Raw genomic sequence first — 18,895 nt, 5'->3', positions numbered from 1 at the left:
CAATGCATGCTCACATGCACACAGACGCACATACATGCACACACACACACTCACATATGCACACATGCACTCAAATGTGCACACACGCACACAAGCACACACACATACACACATATGCATACTCACACACACACACACCAAAATTAATATGGTAAGCTACTTGCTATTCATTACCGAGTAATTTATGGAACATTAACTCAGAAAATATTTTTATGATCATTTCTAAGGAATTAGAATAAATGAATGAACATGGTAGGATTTCTTCGTCTTCCAGTGTGTAAGGAGTACAAGATTTCTTTCCCAAATAACTGTCATAGCTGGTATAATGTGATGCATAACTCAGAAATAAGAGTGTGGCTGTGGTTTATTGGAGGGATCAAGCACATCTGGTTTGGTATATTCAGCTTTTGTGAAGGAAGTAGCAAATGGGAAGGGCCTTTGGGAATCAGGAGAGTACCAGCAGGCAGAATTCAGTGAGGCCATTTCTCTAAATGGAAAAATTTTATCAAGACCTGGAAGCTAAATTAGTGTAGTGGGGATACAGGAAGTAGCTTCACGTCTTTTCACGTAATAACAGCCCTTGGAGTGTAGTGGGATATGAGAGTCATTGGAACAATTATATTCAATAGCCAAGATCTTTCAAAAATTCCTCTTTCTCATATCTCTGGACTAAAGCTTGTGCTCTCATATCTACTTTATTTTATTTGCTAAGTGAAGCAACTTTAGGAAGGCTTTGTCAGACCTAGAGGTGCTGTCTAGGCAATACTCTGGTCTTTTTTCTTTCAGTCACACAATTTTAGATCCACCAGTGTCAATGACCTTTATAGGGAATGTCTTTCTGAGCTAAGATAAAATCCCTTTGATTTATTAGTTTTAAGCAGAAAATTTTAAAAGTTCTAAATACTTTTATGAGGAGGAAGGCCAACAAATGAATAGGTAACAACAGCATGTTCTTATATTACAAAAGAGGACACTGTAATTTAGTTATAATCTTTCTGAAGGAAATATTGTTTATTTTGTAGTTGTACATCTACAGGAAGAAAAATTTGTTCTAATGTACTTACACATCATAAATTTGGCCTTGTCATGAATTTGACCTGATTCAGCATATGGTTTTTAAAAGTGGGTGAAATGACCAATTATAATATGTTTTCTGTTTGCTTGAAAATCATGTCTATTCTGCAGTGTTCTATATGTTCATTAAGTTATCCTTATTAATGAGAACATTTGCTGTATGTCCATTCATTTTTTTCTCTTGCAAATGTATCACTTAATAACCTTATTCATAAAGTCATAGGACTATTCATAGAGTCATGGTTCCTCATATATAGGAATCATATGTAGTAAATAACCTTATTCATAAATTGTTAAAATTTTATACTCAATGGTGTACATTTAAGTTTTTCTTGTAGTTAATTTTACTTTTTATATTCCAAGACGGTTACTGCCATACATATAAACTTTCAACTGTGTCTGGAATTTTAGATGTGCCTATTTGAACAGAAGTAGGAAAATAATTCCTTACCTCACACCATTGGCCTTGTGGCTCGAGAAAAAGAATTTTCCTAATTTGGGCTTTCTCCATGGCCCACTGTAAGAGAAAAAAAAAAGTACTATCTGCCTTCTTAAGTAGAGTAGATTTATGTTTCCCCGTAATATTTGTAGCCACAATGAACTCTTGGCAGGGGCTACAGTTTTCACTTCCCACTTGTGCTCCCACTTAGGACCTCTCTGACACTCATATATAAACTGACAAATTCTGATATGGGGGCATAGAGACAGTGGTGAAGTAGGCAGAGTGAGAGCAGAAAGAAACACCCCAGGAGAATGGGCCCAGGGAACCTCCCCAGGGGACACAGAGAACTGCCCTCTTAGTGTCTTACTCTTCCGCAATCCTCTGTTTGCCACTTTGCATACCTTACCCCCCATGTAATGTGCTCAGCAGTGCTCTGAGTGATGAGCGTGTAAAAGGAGAGGCTTTTCACCTTTATCAGATCAATTTAAGGACACCCCATGCCTTAGCTTTCCACCCTTTCATGCCTTTTCTTTCATAAAATTTCTATTGAATTCCGCTGCCTCGTTGCGTGTATTACTCCCAGTCTCTGAGAACTGTCTCTGGACAAGAACCCACAATCTCCAGGGTCCACTGTCCTCGCTGTGAGCTTTCCAAAGTGAGTAAAGACTAGGTGCTTTCAGGAAGCTGAAACAAATACTTAAAGGTTAAGTTGCATGTTTAAAAATTCTGAAAATTCTTCGGAATTTCAAAATCTATCTGTGCAATCTACATTCCTCTGTTTTTTTAAAAATACACTCCTATCCTGATACTTTCAAGCAATATTTAACAAATAGTTCAACCCACTTTGAAGTAATTTTTACAGAATATTTATTCCCTTTAAACTGTTGATTTGATTGCCATTGATTGTTACTTTTCCTACTTTCCCTTCTATTATGAAAAAAGAACTGAATTTAACGAAGATGATTTAAAAAATCTATGTACTTAGCAATGTGATGCTTTCTTGCTAAGATGGACCCACTTCACGTCTAACTTTAAAAAGTTCCAGGTTCCCCTCATTCCTCTCAAAAAAAAAAATTCTGCAAAAGAGAAAACAGAAAAACAGGTAATCTGAGATGGAAATTGGATGGTTGATTGAGCACTTGACTGGATGGTTATGAGGCAGTTACTTGTGTTTGAGATTGAGGATTTCTTATGCCTTGACTGGAACTGCGACATAAGCTAATTATTCACTGGGAATGTCTCGAGAGATAATATTTGCCAGACCATTTACTACCCAGGGCTCTGGCTCAGAACTGATGCTGGTGTATCAGAACTTATGAAAGAACAGTTCTTTCACTGGAAAAAGATAACTGAATTCTCTTGTATTTTCTTGTATTTCTATAAGATAATTTATTTTGCTTAGTTTTAAAGAATTTGAATATTTCTTTTTTGAAATATTCAAAAAAGAATATTTGAAATATTGAATCTTTCTTTTTTGAAAAAGGGCTAGGGCCACTTTACAAAGCAGAACATTTATAAAGCATAAAATATTTATAATACACAAACAAACAAAAAACTTTAAACCTAAAAACACCTAAGTAGTTGATATTCTATTAAAATAGATAAGATAATTTTTATTCCTAGTAACAGCATTAGTGTTACTAAAGTAATGTTAGGAATTTGCTCTCATTGTTAATTGAGATTGTTTGCATGTACAAACTTATAACATGTGCAGATATATGTAATTTGAGAAAATAAAAGTAATGAAGGTAATATTTCTGAAATTAGAGAGAAGTTATATATTTTATCACCCTAATCATATATTGCTATTTTTAAAATACCTTTATTGTTTGAATACATTAAAATATTTAATTCATGAAATGATCATTTGGTCATTTAATAGTGAGTTGTTTATTAACAATACAACTAGTTTGTCAATTAAAAACAAAATAAAGAATTATATAATCCAAAAATATTTTACATCTGATATACTTATAATCTTATTTTATGACATACTTACAGTTTAAATTCCTCTTAAATAAAGAGCCAAATCAAGGAGCACATAGAAACTAGCATTATAAGTTTAATATATTTTAAAATATAGAAATATTTTTAAACAACACATTTAAAGAATATAATAGTCTTCCTTTTAAATTCTTACAATGGTATACCTTTAATTAAAAAATATATTACTTAACGTACTCCCAATATAGTTATCAACTTTTCTTTTAGATAAATCATATTTTAAAACATATTGCAATAAACCTGAATTACCAACAACCCCATAGCAGTTTTGAAGAAATATCTGATACAAATTTATTTTAAAAATCCCAAAGGATGAGTAATAAATGTTTTATGGATATTTTAGATAACTGTAAATAAACATAAATGGAGTCGTATTCCATCTAAATGCCATTCTTCAAAAACTCAGTGTTTGTTAAAAAAAAAAAAGCAAAAACTAGAAGGCAGAAAGAGAAAATAAATTAATTTCAGAGGAAAGGGCACACATGCACATACATAAACAGGACCTTCCCACTTGGAGTTATTTGTGCTTGGAGGAAGGTTTACAAAATCCCCTTACAAAATAAGGTTTTCATTGAGCTCATTCTCAAAGATATGAAAAATGGATTTCAGCTGTTCTTTCGAAATGGCAATTCTGTCAAAGCCATTCTGGGATTTTTGGTAATTTCCTCCAGTTTAGTTTCAGTGCTTTTACCCTAAATAAAACCCCTTGTATCGCATCAATCAGCAAACTCAGTTATAAAGTAGAGCTGGAGAAAATGCTCTAAAGCCATCTTTGCTCTGGTGTATTTTATACTCAGTGACTCTTTGTGGGGAGAGAAGCAGAGCAAACGTAAATGTTTCTTTATCTTGGACTATTCTTAAATTTCAGGGGAAATGCAGCAGTAGTGTTCTAGATAGTGGGCAGGCATGATTTATTTGAGGTAAGAAGGTTGTCCTGGAATTTTTTGTATGAACTCAGAAAATTATGGACACAGGCTCAAGCTCACCTCCACAGAATCCCTGAAGTTTTGAGCTCTTTGCAAAATCTACAACCCACAAGCCAAGAAGAAACCGGCTAGCGTCCCACCAATTCTGTTTAAGCAAACAGATAAAACAGTTATACGTAATCTTTGAGCTGCTATGTTCTGCCTACTGTTGACTTATTCAAATCCATTTCAACATTTTACTTTATCTAATGAAACAAAATCTATAAAGGGACTCTTGACTTAAGGTTTTTGTTTAATTTTTTTAAACTTTAGTTAAAAATAAATATTATGTCATGGCTTTAATTGGCACAGCATAACTAAATGCATTTGAATTTCCTTCCACAAAAATTTAAGTCAAGGGAGTACTAATCTCAGAAAATTAGATAACAAAATATTAATTAGAAACAAAAGGTTGAAATGGTATTGAATAGGCTGGTGAACCAATTGTGAAATATAGTAAATTATAAAATATATTTTAATAATAAGGTATCCACAAAAGAGAATATATACCTTTAAATAAATAAAAGTGACTATATACATGATATCTACATAGAGATGAAATGAACCACACTAATTTTACAAAATTTCCCTGTTGTCTGAAAGCAGTATTTTTATTGTAGTCATAACTTTAATACAGAATTTTCTTATTAACGTTATTATTTAATCTTAGTGACAGCCGCAGGAGCGCACTACCATATTTCTGTATTTTTTCAAAATAACATTGGAACTGTCATCAAAGTACAGCACAGAGATGGCGTTTAATTTGGTCGGAGCGCAACAGGGTTTGGGCACATGGTCAGGAAACATCAGATGAACCTGAGAATGAAAACAAATGTTTTGTTTTTTAAAGAAATAATGTAGACATTTTGTCTGCAGCTTTAAATCACTATGCTTGCTTTATCACTTATACCCAGCCGTACCCTTCAGCTACCATTCTTTCTATTTTCGTAGGACATAAAGAGGAAAGACATTAACTAAGACATTAACATTTAGAATCAACCCAGCCATGGCAATTATGTGTTGGGGCCTGGAAACATATTCTACCAAGGAAGAAAAAAAAAAAAAGGTCCCTCGATGGAATATTTAGTGGAAAATTTCCCTGGCATAAAAAGACATGGCAACTCTCTGTGAGTGGCATTTAGTTCAAATAACCATTTCAAATCCTTTCATGAGAAGCACAGGATGAAAATGAACATTGCCACCCGACTGACCGTAGAAAGAATCGAGCTTAAGAATTATTTGTAAAGGGTATTTAACAATGAATCATTAAAGGTATGTGCACTTTTAATTATCTACGGTAAAGGATGTATAAAAATCACAGCAACATAAACCCTAGGTACAATCTAAGGCTTGCTTTAAAGCAATGATTTCAATTCTTCTCCACAGAATTTTTACCATATTGGCAGAAGTTTTAAATCCCTCAATTTTCTCTCTTAAAAGGAAGTGCCAAAAAGCAGGCTAAGTCAGAAGCAAGAGTCGAGATATTTTACAAATTGCATATTCACTACTCTCCCCTGTTCCAGACCTTAAAAAAAAAAAAGAAAGAAAGAAAAAGAAAACCAAGGTAGAGGGAAAGTGAAAAGCTTAAATAAAAGGTTTATACTCATTTTGATCAGACTGGCAGTATGCCTGATTTGCAATAATTGAGAAAGGGACCAGAACGTGGCTTCCCTTCCCACCACCTAGCCCAAGCCTTTTCCCCAACGGGGTTGATGGGAAGTACTGCTGATGACTCCCGAGGGGTCTACAAAAAGCAAACGCAGCCTCTTTAGAGTTTGGCTGCACAAAGTCCTGGCTGAGATGATATAAGAGCCCTGCATGTGGACAGAAACAGCAGGAAAAATGAGGTGAGCTGACATGAACTTGAAATTTCCTAAGACCTCACAAAACTAAAAGTTGGATAGCTTCGACAAGTTCAGACACAGCCTGGTCCCTGGTCAGCTTCATCTTCCATGACCCACACACACATGATTGATAACCCTCTGTTTCAATGGCCTTGGCAGCCCCACGAAGCAGTCACTGAAAAAATGGATTGTTCTTAAATGGTTTCTCAAACCTATTAGTCACAAACATGCTTTTCTTGAACAACAAACATTCCTGTCTTGTTTCACATCCTTCATAGAACAAACGAAGAAAGTACACAGTGCCAGAAAAAAGGGGAAAAAAGACTTCCCATGGACACTTCAAGTTTGGCGATGACTTATGTCCTATATCCCAGGACAGTGATGCAGAAGTGAGGTCTTGTTCCAAATCTATGTAATGTTTTTTACATTTTTTTCCTGACACAGCCTTCTAGATAGACTACAGCCCTGAAAGCTGACAAAATGGAGATGAACATTTATGAGAGAGAAAAAAATAGAAATCAAAGAGGGTGCTTGAAGAATTTTTTTAATAATTAAGTATTGTTTGCTTTAAGAAACATTTTCTATATTAGATATAAACCTAAAGAAGTAAAAAGAGGGGCTGGAGAGATAGTAGAGCGGGTAGGGTGATCACCTTGCAACCTACGCGGCTGACACAGGTTCAATTCCCAGAATCCCATATGGTCCCCTGAGCACTGCCAGGAGTAATTCCTGAGTGCAAAGCCAGGAGTAACCCCTGTGCATCGCCAGGTGTGACCCAAAAAGCCAAAAGAGAGAGAGAGAAAGAAAGAGAAAAAAAAAACCTTTTTAAATCACTGGCTGGAAGGACAATATTTTTTAAAAGCAAAATTTTCTGAGAATTGAGTGGCATGTCTCCATAAGCTAATGACCCTCATGTCCGTCCTGTCTCTCCAGCTATCCCTCAGAGATGGGAAACAGCAGCATTGCTCACTCACTCAATGGACTTTAGGTCACTGTGAATGTTTATGGCCAAGGATAGACAGCTAGACTTTCCTAGAGATTCTCTGTACGGTGGACTCTTGTCTCCCAGCACCTTCCTGACAGCATCACTGTTACTCAGCACCCAGAGAGACAGCCAGCAGGCGAAATGTAGGAACTCAGACCTCACGGCTCCCCCAAGAATAACTCACTGCCTACTGGCTACACAGTGCAGAAGTCGGCAGGCCCACTGGTCACAAATTGATACAAAGACCATTTCTAAGTGACGACCTTCCCAAACATCCATTTATCCAGGACCGGAGGGGCTTAGGTGAGCTGGAAGTGCTTTCCTTCTGCTGCTCTGCCTTCCCCAACCATCCAGACTCTGGTAGCTTCTGGAATGGAAGGGCTCTGGCCACTCCCGAGCTTGCTGAGGAATGGGGTGAAGGAATGAGGGAATCTCGGAAGTCCTGGCCCTCTCGTTTCCCTAAAACCCACCCCATTTTCCAGAAGGAACACTGCTATATCTCAAGGGCTAGTATTGAAAGACACGGTCAGAAGCCCTCAAGCCCGGGAACACCTGAGCGCTCACTGTCTGTGGGTGGTGGTGGGGAGGGCACAGGCCTGGAGCGTGTCTAACCTTTGTCCACCGGCACCTGAACCTGCTGTCTAAATAGAGATGTGCACGAGACACACATTGATTTGATCTCTGTTTCTCTCTACTCCAAAGTTCTCTCAAAACTTTCAATAAGATGAGGGTACTAGCAGACACAGATGTGAATTGTGATTAGCTATTTCTGAGTGACTCCATGGTAAAAATGCATAAAAATGCATCAGGTTACCCAAGGATTTAGTCTGTCAGTGTATACTTGCCTCTCTTAGTCAGAAGGTAACTTACCGTTTTCATCAGCTTTCCAAATTAATTGAGGAAAAAATAACCCTTTGAAGAGTTAATGCCTCATAAATTCAAATAGCTAAATTTTCTTTGGGTCCTAAACTAGTCACACCCACAGAGACAGATTTTTTTTCTGACAGTTTGTTCCCTCCTATTGCCATCCACCAAATACCTTCCATTATTCATCTCTTAAATATAAAAATCGGGGCTGGAGCAATAGCATAGTGGGAAGGGCGTTTGCGTTGCACATGGCCGACCCAGGTTCGATTCTTCCATCCCTCTCAAAGATCCCAGCAAGTTACCGAAACTATCCCACCCGCACGCACAGCAGAGCCTGGCAAGCTACCCGTGGCGTATTCGATATGCCAAAAACAGTAACAAGTCTCACAGTGGAGTTGTTACTGGTACCTGCTCGAGCAAATTCATGAACAACGGGATGACAGTGCTACAGTGCTAAATATAAAATCATCTATTTTTTTTCTTTTCTACTAAGTACACATTGCTAAAATATTCTCCCTGATCCAAATAATCCCAATAATTAATTGGAATTATATCAAATAGTCTATTACCCCTTCTGAAGCCTCTCTATTTCCAAGATTACACCTCTGCCATAGTAATGAGTCACATACCAAAATACAGACTATTTCAGACTCTCAAGCTTCTCATGAGCATGTTATAGGAAGCACATCTTCACTTTTGGACCAGAAAGTGCTTTTTTCCACAAAATTATCTGTTTTCACAAAAATAAACCTAGGGTAGTAGAGGTTAAAGCACCTGAATATTCCTCAGTGTGGAAGTGACTAATGATGATTACTTTCTAGCTGGAAGATAACCAAAATTTGGTACCAAGGTGCCAAGAAGTAAAGATGAATCTGCTACATATATTTTATTTAGGTGAATTTCTGTAAAAAAAATATATCATGGGGCATTCTTAAACAATTAGAATAAAAACTCTCAGCTGAAATTCAGTAGAGTTGGTATTTAATATTTTCACAAATTTTACTGATGAATTGCAAAGTCTCAAACAGTCCCTGGAAGCTGGGTGGTGAGTCACCGTGGAGAGTGAAGAAATCATCACAAATGACCTTCTCATGTGATTGTTCCAATATTCCATCCACATTTTTTTCTTATTCTGGAATCAGGGTTAGAGATTCTTGAAACCAATTTGAATCTCTCAACTATACCCAAAATTGCCACTACGGCTCTAAAAAAAAATGCTAGGGTAACTTGGAAAATAATGCACTGATGACTATAAATCTCTCCTTAAAACAATTTATATTATTCTAGGCTCATAAACCATTTATAATGCTACAAAAACAAAGCATACCAGAGTCTGGACTATGGCATGGTTGGTGGCATTCATGTGAGCATTGAGTGGGAACGAACACTCCCCGTCACAATAAAACGCAGCATATCCTTCTGGGGCTATAATCCAGTCCTAAAATGCACCAAAAAAGAAAAAACTACATTAACACAATAAAAACAAAACATTTCAAAGAATATTTAAATACACTTATTCTAGATATATTTTGTCTTCTTGGTCTAATGATTGTTCTAATAGAATATCCTCCAAGCCGTTTATTTCTACTTGTTATTTTTAAATCCACATTGTTTTTAAATCAAAGCTTACAATAAATATATAAATATTTCACAAGAAATTGCCTTCGTAATATCTCCTGAGATTGTTATAGAGGATATTTGTAATACAAATTAGCCCATGTGTTCATGAATAAAATGATAATTATGAAATAGCTTTATTGTTTAAACAGGAAATGATGAACTCTGGAAAGTTCAAGTGAACCAGAAAGGAAAAGAAGAATAAACATAATTTTAATAATTCTAATTACTTCCTAATAACTCACCCTTGTTTTAGAAGCCTGAAAGCCTCCTAAAACTATGAACAATTGTTTACTGTGCCATTATTTTCATTCACATATTAACTTGATAGTCTCTAAAATAAATGTATTAGCAGTGTATTGAAAACAGAGAATGAATTAAAAATTGTGAAAAAATTTTAGGAAGCTAAAAAACAGACATATGAAATTATTGCAAATTTTTTCCCTTCTAATGTACAACTTTGTTCAAACATTAAATTATTTAGCTATTAATGTTGAAGGTTTACTATAAAATATATCCCAAAAGTTTATCATAAATTGTTAAATTTTAATTATTCCCCAATAAGATGCTAATATTCTAAGAATGCAAAATAATATAAAAATTTCAATTTAAGTGACTTATTAACTTATTCACTTATTCACTTCTTTAAGTGACTTATTAGCATGTGAATTACTCATCTATTCAATACAAACTTTACAGAGCCATTAAAACTATATAGTTAAATCTTTTTTCTTACTCTATTTGTGAAGCACATATAAAAGACAATGATAGGATTTTTAAGTGCAAGAAACAATTTTTTCTGAAGATCTGCCTTATATAATGAAAATATTATACTTGAGGATTTGATTTCCTAGACAACTATTTTGGAATCATGGGGAACAAATGGAGTTAATCTGAAAAATAGTGGCACATTTAAACAACACCTTTTCCCTTCCCTTTTCTTCAATATAGTTGTTTACTATAAGTTCTGGCAATTAGATTCAAATTATAAAAGAATAATGAGGCATCTTAAAAATGCAAATACCGAATAGTCATGTCAAAGCCAACTGTTACTGTGTTGGGGAAAAGATTGTAAGGAACTCAGGATATATATACGAAGCAGATTCGGACCTAAGCTGACTCACTATTCTTACCTGCCACCCCAGGTCCCGGAAGCTCACATACAATTCATGCTTCTTACAAGCTTGTTTTTGTTCACTTGTGTTGTAATCTGAAGATTTGAAAAAAAAAATCAAAGTTTAAACAATGGAAACTTATCAGGTACACAATTTTTTATTCTGTAAGATAACTGGAAAAAAGTTTAAAAGGATATATTTGGAGTTATAAAGTGTAAGTTTTAACCGTAAAGCCAGAATCACAAACATGGTTATCAGGCAAATAACTTGTCCTATTCTTCCATAGCACTGTGTCACTGTCATCCTGTTGTTTATCCATTTGCTTGAGCAGGCACCAGTAACGTCTCCATTGTGCGACTTGTTGTTACTGTTTTTGGCATATCAAATACGCCATGGGTAGCTTGCAAGGCTCTGCCGTGCGGGCGGGATACTCTCAGTAGCTTGCCAGGATCTCTGAGAGGAACAGAGGAATCGAACCCGGGTCAGCCGCATTCAAGGCAAACACCCTACCCGCTGTGCTATTTATCTTGTGATGTTTCAGTAAGAATTTGATTAAATAGCCCCTTTGTGATAGCAGATAGCCTGAGGCTAGTCAATCACTGAATACCAGTTATTCAATGAATATTCACTCTTAAGTACTATTATATTTCAATAGTACTTAATATACATGCACATATATATGTACACATATATAAATCAAGTAGTTCATACAGTAATTTTTTTGATAATTTCCATGAGGTAGACCATGGAAAGTATCACTGGAATGTAAGAGTTGTTGTGTAGAGGTCACTCCTAGTTCAGTACTTGGTGGTCACTCCACTCTGTGCTTGGGGGCCCATGCAACACTGTGGAGCAAACCCACGAATATCACATGTGAAGCCTGCAAACCTGCCCTTTGAGACATCTTTCAGCCTTTCATTGATCCTATTTCAATAATTATCTTTAATTTAAGATTCCAATGTTGAGATTTTGACCTTCCCCTGCAAACTAGTAACCTGTGGATGTCTCCATTCTTGAATAATTGCTGCTTTTTGAGTAGAAACAAAACAAAATTTAATTGACTGATATTCCTTATTCTTTATCATTCCACTTCACGTCTTCCAAAAATGTACTATTCCTTTAAGTAGCTAAGGATCCCCTACTTCATGACTTGAATGACTGATCCTGTCCAAGCACCCATCTTCTCTCCCCTGAATTTCAACAATATCTTCATTGGTATCCTCCCTGCTTCTCCCCTTCCTTCCATATACCATTCACTCCCCACCAATAATCCCACTAAAGTTACCCCCTCTTCTAAGTGGCTTTGAAGGCTCTATGACATTTGGTGTCATTTCCTAACACCCTTCCTCCTCTTCGCTTGACATTTGCCGTGATGATGTTCCATCTCTTACACACAGGACATCTTTTTCCCATCGTACGATCTTCATTGGGCTGGAGCGATAGCACAGCGGTTGGGCGTTTGCCTTTCACGCGGACGACTCGTGTTCGATTTCTCCGCCCCTCTCGGAGAGCCTGGCAAGCTACTGAGAGTATCCAACCCATGCGGCAGAGCCTGGCAAGCTACCCATGCATATTGGATATACCAAAAACAGTAACAATAAGTCTCTCAATGGCAGAGACTCAATGAGAGATGTTACTGGTGCCCGCTCGAACAAATCGATGAGCAACAGGATGACAGTGACAGTGACGGTCTTCATTCTCAAATTACCTATGCCCAAAATTCAGATTTACTTGCTTACTATATGTATTAATTCACATCTGTTTCCCCCTACTAGAAAAATGCTCTTGTCAGGCAGAGAGATAGTACTGCTCGGGGCTGGAGAGACAGTATGGCAAGTACGGTGCTCGCCTTGCATGCAGCCAACCAGGGTTCAATCCCCAGAACCCCATATGATCCACCAAGTCCTGCCAGGAGTGATCCCTGAGCAGAGCCAGGAGTAAGCCCTGAGCACCTCCAGATGTGGCCCCAAATCAAATATATATATAAGTATATAAATATATATAAATAAAATATGCACATCGTTTCTCTCTGGTTCACTGATATAACCCAAGTGTTGGATTCAATGCCTAGCACATAGCAAGTATTCAATAAATAATAGAATAATAAATTAAAATATTTCCTCAGAATGTTCCACAAATGATTTTCATGGCTTTTGGAAAATGATTTGAAAATTTACAACTGTTTATTAGTGATGAAAAGAATAATGGTAAATATATAGACCCAATCTTGCATTTTGGTAAAGCACAACAGTGAAGAAACAGAAATTTACCCAAAAAAATCTCCCTATGTTTTTCTCTTGCAGCATTTCACAGTTCATATGAAAAGCATTCTGTAAGATAATCCATTTGGACTATATCCAATATGAACTCTGAAGGAGGGAAAAATTTAGGGTGAGGGAACAAGTAAATACTTTACTTTTTAAGAAGACAGCTAAATAAATGAATTTTTAAAAAGACAGCTTTTCCCTCTTTCTATGTATAAATTCCACATAAATTTGACAGTCACCTCTGAAAAAATCAATGGAATATTTTACTATACAGAAGCAATATGTCTTCAGGTGCCAACTTCAGTTAAATTATCCTCAACCTCTAATGAAAATATAAACATATCAAAGATCCAATGGGCCCATCTTAACAGGTCCTGTCATCTGCCTTTTATGGTTATTTCAACTATTTATTTAATGTCAGTCTAGAAAACATGATTAAATATTTCACTCAGAACATTTTCCCTTTCTGGACAAGTTATTCCAACAGTGCAATGGCCTTGGCTTCAATAAATCTAATATGCAGGTAATGTTGAGAAAGAAAGGAAAGAGAATTTAACTAAAACATGGTCATCCTATTATTTGGGTAAACTTCAAACATAGAGTAACACTAAGAACAGCTCAACAAAGTGGATGTGTTATCCAAACTATGTTTAGGGCAAAGAAACATTTGGATCTGGTGTTACTTTAATTTCATAAACTTTCTGATATTTAAATTTGGGAGTTGGGGACAAGCAGCCTACTAAGTAGTGCTCAGAGGTCTCTGACTGAGATCACCCCCTGATTCTTGATAGCTAGTCAGTGGCCCAAGGAAAGGGCCTGAGGCACCAGCGATCACACCAGCCACACTGGTGCTGCTCAGGGGCGTCCACAGCACCCCCTGGAAGTGCTGGAGGCTTTCAGGGATAAAACCAGCAGGACTTGGGGGTCCTTGCCGTGTAAAAGAAGGATAAGGGTTGACGACATGCAAGACATGCAACTTAAATCCTGTAGCATACCATTGACCTTAATACTTGAGGTGATTTTTAAGTCTGCTATGCATTAGACCAAGTATCAGCAAACAGTTTCTTTAAAAAACTGTTTATAGTATCTCTATCAAAACCATTCTACTTTGCTTCTCTAGCAAGAAAGCAGCCATAGAGTATCTATAATGAATAGTTGCGGCTATATTTCTATAAATCTTGCTAATGGATGCTAAACTTGAATGTCATTGATTTTACATGAAATTTAAAAAATCATCTTTTGAGTCTTTTTTCAACATTTAAAGATAAACAAACATTCTTAGCGGCTGGGACGTACAAAACCAGGCAACTGGCAAGTTTAAGCTTTCAGATAATACATTGCCAACCACAAAAATAATTTTTCACTTTTACTTCATTAAAGGGACTGGAGCGATAGCACAGTGGGCAGGGCACTTGCCTTGCACTCAGCCGACCCGTGTTCGATCCCTCTGTCCCTCTCGAAGAGCCTGGCAAGCTACCAAGAGTATCCTGCCTGCATGGCAGAGCCTTGCAAGCTACCAGTGGCTTATTAGATATGCCAAAAACAGTAACAAGTCTCACAATGGAGACGTTACTGGTGCCCACTGGAGCAAATCAGGACACAGTGCTACAGTGCTACTTAATTAAAACATTGAATACAGTGAAAAAATGAATAAAAACATTGTAAAAATAGGACCTATAAGTGCACATGAAATGCTGTATGCTAGGTATATCATTTTTGAATTCTGTGTTTATAAAAAAAGAAAGGTAGTAAAACTTAAAAGTCAAAATATATCTGCTTCATCTATGTGTTTTCCATGCAGACTAAGTGATATATATAATATACATATAAAGTATGTTTATATGTATATGGGTAATGAGCAATGAAATTTATAACAGAATCTGGTTCCAGGAATCTGATTTCATACAATGTTGGGCCCATACCATATGCTTATTCTGTCCAGAATAAAAATTAATGGATACTGAATGAAGTAAAAGTTGTACCCAAACCAGCAAAATCTGTAGTTAAGTTTACTCTCAATGGCTGAAGGAAAAAGCTGTGAGAGGATGGGCAAAGAAATTAGATTTAAACCTTTATTTAAAAAATACTGGTTTGCAGCTGCCCTTAGGATAATAAAACAAAATAGACATAATGCTACTGTTGATGAACACACCTACAGATGAGAAGTTATATCAGAAACTATTAAAATTTCCTGGTATCACAACTAACACTTAAATTACTTAAATTCCTATTGCTTACATTCCTTAGCAATAAGAAAAGTTTTATTTAAAAATATATTTGAATTATTTAAAATTATATTTGAATTATATTTGAATTATATTATTCAAATTATATTTGAAACAATAATGTCAAAATATGAAAAGCATTACTCTAGTGTCTAAATATGTAAATACTAAATAAATTTCTTTAAGGTAAAAATCCTAAAAATAGAGTAAGTTTAATGTAAGAATGCCATTTTAAAAGATATTTTTTGTCTGAGAAGAAAAATGTCAGAAATTAAAAGACATGGAAATTAAAAAGTAGTAGATAATTAATTCCTGAGATTTATGTAAGGTTTTAGTGGTCTGTCCGTTCATCACTGAAATCACCAAATAAATAAACAGAGGTTAACTTAGCTATGAAGGTGAACTAAGATAGTCAATTGCTGGGGCAGAGAGATAGTACCAGGATTAAGGTGCTTGTTATGCATGCAGTTGGCCCCGAATGGGCTCTAAACTCTGCATATGGTTCCCTGAGCACCCCAGGAGTGACCCCCGAGCACAGCCAGTTATAGTCCCAACTCCCACCCTCCAAGAAAAGGAAGCCAAATTTTTTTTTAAATTCTGTTTAACAACATAACTTCTTTTTAAAAAAAAATTCTTGTTAGATCTTTTTGGAAGCAGAGCAAAGTTCCACTGGGTGGATGCTGCCTTGCAAGCAGCCAGCCCACGTTTGATCCTGGCACCCTGTGTGGTCCCCATAACCTGTCAGGAGTGATCTCAGAGCTCAGAGCCAGGAAAAAACCCTAAGCACTGCTGGGTGTGACACCCTCCACCATTTTTTTCCTCTCAGGTCTTTCAGAGGATAAAATAAATGCATATCTGTAAAAAAAAAATCAAAGTAGAATTTCCAATTACAGCAATTGTTAAAATAAGCCAAATATGAAGGAATGTTTTATTTCAAAGTAGAAAAAGATTCATCATCTCCCACTAAGTTCTCTAAAAGAACATTGTAAAAAATCAGCACCTTTAACATCAACTTTTAAATTAATTTTTAAAAATTAAACAAAGATGTAGGAGGCAAAGACACAAAGATACCATCAAAGACCATTCAGTGGCACACATTTTGGAAGGCGTTGGTATGAGAGAATTTACAATTAATGCCAAATAATAATCCCTCCAAGATGAGGAGTAATTCAAACTACTAATGACACCCTGTGTAACCTCCATCTTAATCGTCATGTCCACTGCATTTCTCACTAGGAATGTGTGCCCACCCTAGTAGAAACCACTGTTACTGACTCCTCAGGAATAGCAGGTTTTGTCTGTGTACACACACATGTGACATGAAACAGACACCATAAAATAACCATGATCTGGTTTGCTTATTTCACTCTGCTTCGCTGAGTGTCTGTGTGGATGATCCATCTCACATCCTTACCTCTGAGCTCATTGACATAAAAACCTGTCCACAAATCTGTGTTTCCAACTGCTCGCCAGACATCTCTAAATTAAAGTTTCCCAGATGCTTCGCACTTACTCCTTTTTCTTTTGACTCACACAGACACATTGCTTAGTACTTTGGTTTGAACAGTATCACCAGGTGTCTACTGATCCAAATGCAAAAGTTACTATGGATTCTTGATTCCCTAGCTTCCCCCAATCCCGCCCCATCATATTCTACATTAAATGGGTCTACAAGGCCCATTTCCAATCTAGCTAGCCTAAATCTGAACGTTTGGTTACTTAATTCCCCGTCACAATCCTGTTAGTGTCCAGGACAATACTTCATCCCCGGATAACGCTTCTCTGATAGGAATCCAGTCCTTCAGCTTTTATGGAATTGCTGTAGCTTCCTGGCTAGTAACATGCTAACACTTCCCGCGGAGGCTCCATCGTGATATTTCCGCTTGCTTTCTTTTCTTTGTGGAGCTATTACTTCCTACCCTTCTTGAATAATCCATGCTCATGACTCTACCTTTTCCCTATTTCTTCCACTTACTGTTCAGACTCTAGAGTACTAACACATCCACCTTGCTGGCTCCTTTCCATGTATTTCCTGGCTTTCACTGCGTTTCTCTGCAATCCCAAGTACTGCCAGAATCTTCATTGCTCAAAATAGTAAACTTGACTTTTATTTTTTAAATTTATTTCCTTTACTTATTTAATCTCCTCACTTCCTCCTCCCCCTACCTTCAACATTCAGGAGATCTGGGTTATCACCAGTGCTTCTAGGCTCTGGGGCTGATCACCAGTGCAAGGGCTGAGATGTGAGCTGCTGGGCCCTGCAGAGCTGGGAACTTGGACCTGCACCTTGTGATGGATGCTTGAAGGACCGTGAGCTGCTGGGAACAGAACAGGGAGGGCACACGCCCTAACTGCTGTACTAGTCTGGATTTCAATTTTATGTAGTCTTTGGATTTCCTTCCTTGGAAATCCATCTTTCATTCTGGTTTTGTATTTAACCTTGTATTTATTTGTTCAGTTAATTTGGTTTGAGGGACATACCCAGCAGTGCTCAAGAGTTATTCCTGCCTTTGTAGTTAGGGATCACTTCTGGTGTACTCAGGGGACCTTACTGGATGATGCCAGGAATGGGGCCAAGGTTGACCATCTGCAAAGCAAGAGCCCTACCCACTGCACTATCACTTTGACCCTATTTAACCTTTTAAAATGAATATCTGAGTATAGGACGCCCTTTTTCCAATGATCTACAAAGATACCCTAGCTCCTGGTCATCACTCAACTACATAATAGCAAACTGGTTGTCTTACCTAATTTTTTGATATCTCAGTTTTCTTGCCCAATACACTTCCTGCCCTTTGACATTGATACATGACTCTATAACTATATATATATGTATATATATCAGTCTAAAATAGCTTTATTTACCTCTTAATTTCTGTAAGATATAGTTTCTTATCAAGTTTACTTGGCCATACCCAGGCACTATTTAGGTGATCTATATTATCTATACTTTCACGAAAATAACTGATCTCCCAATAAATATAAATTATCTTTTCTATGCTTTTAGAAATGATTTGGGGATAGTAGACACAACTCACTCTGCTCAAGGGTGACTCCTAGATCTTTGCTCAGGTTAAGAATCACTCTTGGCAAGTCTTCAAGGGACCATATGGGGTCCCGGGGATCAAACCCAAATCAGCCACATGCAAGGCAAGTATCGTAATTTCTGCACTCTTTGGTCCTTATGGGAATGATTTTTAAGAAGCAAGATCCTTATGCCCTTTTTATATATTGTCTACTGTAAATACTGTGCATAGTCATATGATGGCTGCTTATGTATAATACTGAATAAATATTATCATACAATAAATTATAAATGTGCATCAGGTAAAGCATTTGCCTTGCAAGCGGCTGACCGGGTTCAATTCCTCTGTCCCTCTCTAAGAGCCCCGCAAGCTACCGAGAGTATGCCGCCCACACGGCAGAGCCTGGCAAGCTATCCGTGGCGTATTCGATATGCCAAAAGCAGTAACAACAAATCTCACAATGG

At 36.8% G+C, this 18,895-nt stretch overlaps 1 protein-coding gene across 1 annotated transcript in view; it reads right to left on the bottom strand.

Moving 5' to 3' along the window:
- Nucleotides 1-3,582: 3,582 nt before the first annotated feature.
- Nucleotides 3,583-18,895, bottom strand: part of BMP5 (bone morphogenetic protein 5) — a 115,532-nt gene continuing 100,219 nt past the window's right edge. The window contains exons 5-7 of the mRNA XM_004615792.2: nucleotides 10,932-11,008; nucleotides 9,509-9,619; nucleotides 3,583-5,301 (exon numbers count right to left, since the gene is read on the bottom strand). Coding sequence (XP_004615849.1) covers nucleotides 5,152-5,301; nucleotides 9,509-9,619; nucleotides 10,932-11,008 — 338 coding nt within the window. The 3' untranslated portion in view covers nucleotides 3,583-5,151. The remainder of the gene's footprint in view (nucleotides 5,302-9,508; nucleotides 9,620-10,931; nucleotides 11,009-18,895) is intronic.

This window comes from Sorex araneus, chromosome X, assembly GCF_027595985.1.
Source record: "Sorex araneus isolate mSorAra2 chromosome X, mSorAra2.pri, whole genome shotgun sequence".
Lineage (NCBI taxonomy): Eukaryota > Metazoa > Chordata > Mammalia > Eulipotyphla > Soricidae > Sorex > Sorex araneus.
The sequence above is the reverse complement of the archived record's forward strand: the minus strand, read 5'-3'. Positions and strand labels throughout refer to the sequence as shown.